Source organism: Vicia villosa, linkage group LG1 (genome assembly GCF_029867415.1).
Source record: "Vicia villosa cultivar HV-30 ecotype Madison, WI linkage group LG1, Vvil1.0, whole genome shotgun sequence".
NCBI classification, from domain to species: Eukaryota; Viridiplantae; Streptophyta; class Magnoliopsida; order Fabales; family Fabaceae; genus Vicia; species Vicia villosa.
This window is the reverse complement of record NC_081180.1, coordinates 40854177-40861179: the sequence shown is the minus strand read 5'-3', so window position 1 is coordinate 40861179 and position 7003 is coordinate 40854177. Positions and strand designations below refer to the sequence as shown.

General features: G+C 37.2%; 1 protein-coding gene across 1 annotated transcript; it reads left to right on the top strand.

Moving 5' to 3' along the window:
- Positions 1-1223: 1223 nt before the first annotated feature.
- On the top strand, positions 1224-4804 carry LOC131635171 (chaperone protein ClpB1). The gene is made up of 5 exons (XM_058905774.1): positions 1224-2580; positions 2704-2885; positions 3042-3676; positions 3764-4241; positions 4332-4804. The coding sequence occupies exons 1-5, from the start codon at positions 1431-1433 to the stop codon at positions 4623-4625; spliced, it is 2739 nt and encodes a 912-aa protein (XP_058761757.1). The 5' UTR covers positions 1224-1430; the 3' UTR covers positions 4626-4804.
- The last annotated feature ends 2199 nt before the right edge of the window (positions 4805-7003 follow it).

Genomic DNA, 7003 nt, shown 5'->3' with positions numbered 1-7003 from the left:
AAATGAGAAATTATTTAAGAGAGAAACACTTTATCTTCAAGGGAAAACATTAAATATCATTAACTTAAATAGATTTTATGTTATACCAACAAATGAGAGAAATACTTTATCTTCAAATTTATCCCCATAATTAAAACAATTATTCTAATAAATTTATTATTTTAATTAAATGAGTAGATAAAATGATATAATTTTTTCTTGGATAAAAAGCAATACTCTAGATGAATTATGATAGTGATGGTAGTTGGATACCAACTTGTATTATTGTTGTATTATAAGTATACGTAATTATTAATATTTGTATAATTGATGCATATATAAAAAAAATGCACATTTCATAGATATTTAAACGTGTTTATAAAAATATATGTCATTTTAGTTAAATTTCTAAGTTTTTTTATAAAATGATCTTATTGATCTAAATATTTTTACGGGTACCAGACATTTTTTTACAAATTCAATTATTATTTTTTCACGGGTACCGGATATTTTTTATATATTCAATTATTATTTTTTTACGGGTATCATATTTTTTTCTATACATTCAATTATTATTTTTTACGGGTACCAGACATTTTTCTATTAAAAAATATAAATCTGAATCAAATGCGCATCCCTTACCAGAACCCGTGCGAACGCACGGGTTTGTTACTAGTTACCTTTAAAATTTTAAATTTTTGAATATTTTTTTCATACGTGTTTAGAATATTATAAAATATTTCTTTACTAAATTATATAATTTTTTAAAATGAGAAGAATTAAATATAATTTTTTTAACTTTAAAAAAATAATTATAAAATTAATGCAAATTTCGACTTATAAATCAAATTTTGAGTTTTTTTTAAGAAACTTTTTAAAACATTTTAAACGTGCCTGTAAAATAATCATTCAAAAATATATATTGGTTTAACAATAGAAGTAAAACTACATGTATAATAATTTTGTGAGATTAAAAATAGAGTTTAAGGTATTTATAAGAAGAAAAACATATTTAACCTATTTTAAAATAGAAAAAAATAAAATTCAAAAAAATACCTAAATAAAGAGTAAAATTGTAACTAAGTCTAGTAGGAGAATTATTTATTTACAAACTGATTAGGTTTGGTTTTTGTAGAAAAATCAATTAAAAAAAAAAAGGTTGTAATTATTATCGGCACTGTTGTTACAGCTACTAATAGGAAACGAAAAGACTAGAATAGAATAGAAAAAAATAGAAAACTCTGGTAGTTTCTTTTGCTTTTCCCAGTAACATCCAGACGCATCCTCTTCGTTAACAAATACTCCACCTTCTCCCTCGTTCCCCATCACCGATCACCTATTATCATTCATTCTCACACAGAACAATCTCAAATTACTACCAATCCCAATTCTACATTCTCTTTTTCAAATCATCCTTCATTCTCGCTTGCGATTATTTCAATCCAACGTAAATGAATCCAGAGAAATTTACTCACAAGACAAATGAAGCACTTGCTGGTGCTCATGAACTAGCTTCAACTTCTGGACATGCTCAAATCACTCCTTTACACCTTGCTTCCGTTCTTATTTCTGACCCCACTGGTATCTTTTTCCAATCTATTTCAAATGTTGGTGGTGAAGAATCTGCACGTGCTGTCGAGAGAGTTTTAAAACAAGCATTGAGGAAACTTCCTTCACAATCTCCTCCACCAGATGATGTACCCGGAAGCACTTCTCTTATTAAAGTCATTAGGAGAGCACAGGCTGCACAGAAGTCACGGGGTGACACTCATTTAGCCGTTGATCAGTTGATTTTGGGAATTCTTGAGGATTCTCAGATTGGAGATTTGTTCAAAGAAGCTGGTGTTGCTGCTTCTAGAGTTAAATCAGAAGTTGAAAAGCTTCGTGGTAAAGAGGGGAAGAAAGTTGAAAGTGCTTCTGGTGATACTAATTTTCAAGCTTTGAAAACTTATGGGAGAGATTTGGTTGAACAAGCGGGGAAGCTTGATCCTGTTATAGGACGCGATGAAGAGATAAGAAGGGTTGTTAGGATTTTGTCAAGAAGGACTAAGAACAATCCTGTTCTTATAGGAGAGCCAGGGGTTGGGAAAACTGCTGTTGTTGAAGGGTTGGCTCAGAGGATTGTTAGAGGCGATGTTCCGAGTAATCTTGCTGATGTTAGGTTGATTGCTTTGGATATGGGTGCTTTAGTTGCTGGTGCTAAGTATAGGGGAGAATTTGAAGAGAGGTTGAAGTCTGTTTTGAAGGAGGTGGAAGAGGCTGAAGGGAAAGTTATTCTTTTCATTGATGAAATTCATCTTGTTCTTGGTGCTGGTCGAACGGAAGGATCAATGGATGCTGCTAATCTTTTCAAACCAATGCTTGCTCGTGGACAACTCAGATGCATTGGTGCTACAACACTTGATGAATATAGGAAGTATGTTGAAAAGGATGCAGCATTTGAAAGGAGGTTTCAACAGGTTTATGTGGCGGAACCTAGTGTGCCTGATACTATTAGCATCCTTCGTGGGCTGAAAGAGAGATATGAGGGTCATCATGGTGTTAGAATTCAAGACCGTGCTATCGTTGTTGCAGCTCAGTTGTCTAGTCGGTACATAACTGGTATGCTCTTTAATCTTTATAATGTTTGTTTCTTTTGATGTTGATTGTTTATGTCTTGAATGTGGATGGTTGGGGTTGTGGTTTTGCTAACTTGGTTTATGTTTGTGTTTTGAATTTGTTAAGGGCGTCATCTTCCTGACAAGGCAATTGATTTAATTGATGAGGCATGTGCAAATGTGAGAGTTCAACTTGATAGTCAACCAGAAGAAATTGACAATCTTGAAAGGAAGAGAATGCAGCTAGAAGTAGAGCTTCATGCTCTAGAGAAAGAGAAGGACAAAGCTAGCAAAGCCCGTCTTGTAGATGTAAGTATAGATGCTGAGTTTTTTTATCTTAACCAGGACTTCCGAATTCAAATTTGCCATGTATTAGACAATGATTGATGAATAACATAGTAATAGTGCAAATTTTGTATTGTTTGTAGTACAGGACATGGTTCTAACTATTGATGTTATTTGCAGGTGCGGAGAGAACTTGATGACTTAAGAGACAAGCTTCAACCTCTGAAGATGAAGTATAGCAAAGAAAAAGAGAGGATTGATGAGATTCGAAGGCTGAAACAAAAACGTGAAGAGCTTCTGTTCGCACTACAGGAGGCTGAGAGGCGGTATGATCTAGCCAGAGCTGCAGACCTACGATATGGTGCAATTGAAGAGGTGGAGACTGCAATAAAAAACCTTGAAGGTAGCACTGATAGTAACACCGATGAGAACCTGATGTTGACAGAAACAGTTGGACCTGACCAGATAGCCGAGGTTGTGAGCCGATGGACTGGTATTCCAGTAACTAGGCTAGGCCAGAATGAGAAAGCAAGGTTGGTTGGACTTGGTGACAGATTACACACTAGAGTTGTGGGACAAGACCAAGCAGTTAATGCTGTTGCTGAGGCTGTATTGAGATCAAGAGCTGGTTTAGGAAGACCTCAACAACCAACTGGTTCCTTCCTATTCCTTGGTCCAACTGGTGTGGGTAAAACTGAACTTGCAAAGGCTTTGGCAGAACAACTCTTTGATGATGAAAATCAGCTAGTAAGAATTGACATGTCGGAATACATGGAACAACACTCTGTATCAAGATTGATTGGTGCACCACCAGGGTAAGTTGTTGGATCAGTACTCGAATTTTATTTAGACATGGTATCCAATATACATTTCATAGCTCACTTGTTGAATCGAATTTTCAGTTATGTTGGGCATGAAGAAGGTGGTCAATTAACTGAAGCTGTAAGGAGAAGGCCATACAGTGTGGTACTTTTTGATGAAGTTGAAAAAGCACATACATCTGTATTCAACACTCTTCTCCAAGTCTTGGATGATGGAAGGCTAACTGATGGACAAGGCAGAACTGTGGATTTTAGAAACACCGTCATTATCATGACTTCAAACCTTGGTGCTGAGCATCTCCTAAGTGGACTTTCAGGAAAGTGTACCATGCAAGCTGCGCACGACCGAGTAATGCAGGAAGTAAGACGGCATTTCAGGCCAGAATTGTTAAATCGGCTTGACGAAGTCGTTGTATTCGATCCTCTTTCACATGAACAATTGAGGAAGGTTGCAAGATTGCAAATGAAAGATGTAGCTAGTCGACTTGCCGAGAAAGGAATTGCATTGGCAGTGACTGATGCAGCGCTGGACTTAATTCTTGCTGAGAGCTATGATCCTGTAAGTGTTATATTTATTTCTATACTTTGTTACAGAATATTGCTGAAAAAATGGTACTAACTAGTTTTGTCGTTGTTGTTACTTGTATAGGTGTATGGTGCTAGACCAATTAGAAGGTGGCTAGAGAAGAAGGTGGTGACAGAGTTGTCTAGGATGCTTATAAGAGAAGAAATTGATGAGAATACAACTGTTTACATAGATGCTGGGCCTAAGGGAAGTGACTTGGCATACCGTGTAGAAAAGAATGGAGGCATTGTCAATGCTGAAACAGGAGTGAAGTCAGATATTTTGATTCGGATACCGAATGGACCCAAAAATGATGCTGTTCAGGCTGTCAAGAAAATGAAAATTGAGGAAATTGATGAGGATGAAATGGAAGAATGAAATTTAGTGTAACTGTTATGATGTTTTTGTGTGGATGTACTTACTCATGTCTAAGTTTGTGTTCTTGTTGATATTTGTTTTGTCAATTTGAATTGTCGTGACTGATTGATGAAAGTCATGTCATTGTAAGTTGTAATTATCCTCTTTTTTTGTCATCAATAAATAATTCTGTTTAGTAAGTTCATTCGTTACCATTCTTGCTGTTCTTTAATCTGTGGTTTGTCTCTTCTTCTTCTTCTGGAGGTATAGTTCTAGCTTTGGAAGGGTTTTAATTTAATAACTAAGTTGATGATATACTCGAATTTAATGATTTACCTAATTGTTCTTTAGGTTCATATCATACTTTATCTTTAAAATTAAAATTAAAATATTTTGATGGCTAACCGATAAGAAAACCAGGTATTATTGATGAAAATCAGGTTTCATTCAAAAATCACCCCATTTGGGCTTTATGTCTAGGCTTAGGGCTTATCTTCACTTTGCCGTATCCAAACCCGATTCTTCTGATTATAACCTTGGTTCTGCAAACGCTGAGAAGAAACGGCGCCGTGACATTGTTACAGAAAATGAGCGTAGCTCAACAACATTTTTTAACGGCACGTCCTGGCAGCCAGGACTGTCGGGACTCATGAGAATTTTAAGTTGGAATTGCCGTGGATTGAGCAACCCGCGTGCAGTTCCGAACCTGAAGAAACTTGCTCAGCAGCATAGACCTGACATTATTTTTCTCTCTGAAACTTTAGTGAACAAGCGAAAGATGGAAAGCATTCAAGTTTCACTTAAGTTTGAAGCTTGTTTATCTGTTGAAGTCGAAGGTAGAAGTGGCGGTCTTGCGGTGCTTTGGAGGAATTCAGCAGTGTGTAGTGTGTTAAATTTCACCCGTAATTATGTAAACTTGTTGATTAAAGAAGACAATCAGGAGGAGTGGCGGTTATCGTGTTATTACGGTTTTCCAGAGAGGAGTAGACGTAAGCTGGCGTGGGATATACGGAACATGTCGAACATGCCCTGGTGTATCATTGGAGACTTTAATGATCTCTTGTCTCAAGAAGATAAACACGGTATTCATCCGCATCCTAACCGGCTTTGTTCGGGTTTTCGCCAAGCAATTAGTGACTGTGATTTGGTGGATATCTCTCTGATAGGTTGTCAATTTACATGGGTAAAGAGTAGAGGTTCAGAGCATATGATTGAAGAAAGACTTGATCGAGCGTTTGCGACTCCGGAGTGGTTGAATTTATTCCCTACTGTTTCTCTTACAAATCTTATTGCCACTCATTCAGACCATAGTCCCATTCTGCTTTCCAGTAAACCAGTGCAACACTTGCGTCGTGATATTAAGTTTCGGTTTGAAAACTGTTGGCTACAGGAGAATGATATTGGTTCAATAATTCAGTCGGGCTGGATGTGTGAAGAAGTAAACACAGTTGAGGACCGTCTTGCCTCATGTGCGGCGAGTCTTGAGGTTTGGAGCAAGCGGAAGCGCAACAAAATGAAGAAAAACCTCGGGAAAAATTTAGAGGTTATGGAAATGTTTCGAGAGGGACATGATAAATATTCGTCGGACAGATTCTTTGCGGCTCAAGCTGAATATAATCAAGCTCTTATTAGGGAAGATTCGTACTGGAGGCAACGGGCTAAAATGCATTGGTTACGGGACGGAGATATGAATACGAAGTTTTCCCACCAATCCGCGACGGCTAGGAAGAAGTTTAAGAAGATAGAGTCGCTTCAGTATGCGGATGGCAGTGAAACCAGTGAACCTCAAGGTCTGTGCGATATTGCGAAACAGTATTTTGAGAATTTGTTCCAAGCTGACAGTGGAGTTTACGAGCCAGTGCTTAAATTTGTTACTCAAAGAATTGATGATAATGATAACCAACAGTTACTACAGCCGCTAGCTAGGGAGGAACTTCGTACAACCCTTTTTCTATGCATCTTGATAAATCACCAGGGCTGGATGGATTTAATCCCGCGTTTTTTTAGAACTTCTGGGAAGTGTGTGGGAATGATAGTTTTGAAGCGGCTTCAGCGTGGCTAAAGCGTGGGTTCTTTCCTCCCTCTATTAACGACACTAATATCTGTCTGATTCCTAAAGGGGTTAATCCTAAGTCTATGAAGGATTTCAGACCCATTTCCCTTTGTAACGTGGTTTATAAAATTGTCTCTAAAGCCCTCGCGAACAGACTGAAGATTTTGTTGGATAAATGTGTGTCCGAGGAACAATCTGCGTTTGTAGAAGGAAGATTTATTCTACATAATGCCATGATTGCTACGGAAGTTATCCATACCTTAAAAAGAAGGATGAAAGGTAATAAGGTGCATCTGGCCCTTAAGATTGATATCAGTAAGGCTTATGATCGGGTGGATTGGGGCTT

Bases quoted from the DNA above. Each gene is read 5' to 3' on its own strand.
- LOC131635171 (XM_058905774.1), top strand. From the start codon at position 1,431: ATGAATCCAGAGAAATTTACTCACAAGACAAATGAAGCACTTGCTGGT. The intron at 2,581-2,703 runs GTATGCTCTTTA...GAATTTGTTAAG, and splicing joins GTCTAGTCGGTACATAACTG to GGCGTCATCTTCCTGACAAG. The intron at 2,886-3,041 runs GTAAGTATAGAT...TGTTATTTGCAG, and splicing joins GCAAAGCCCGTCTTGTAGAT to GTGCGGAGAGAACTTGATGA.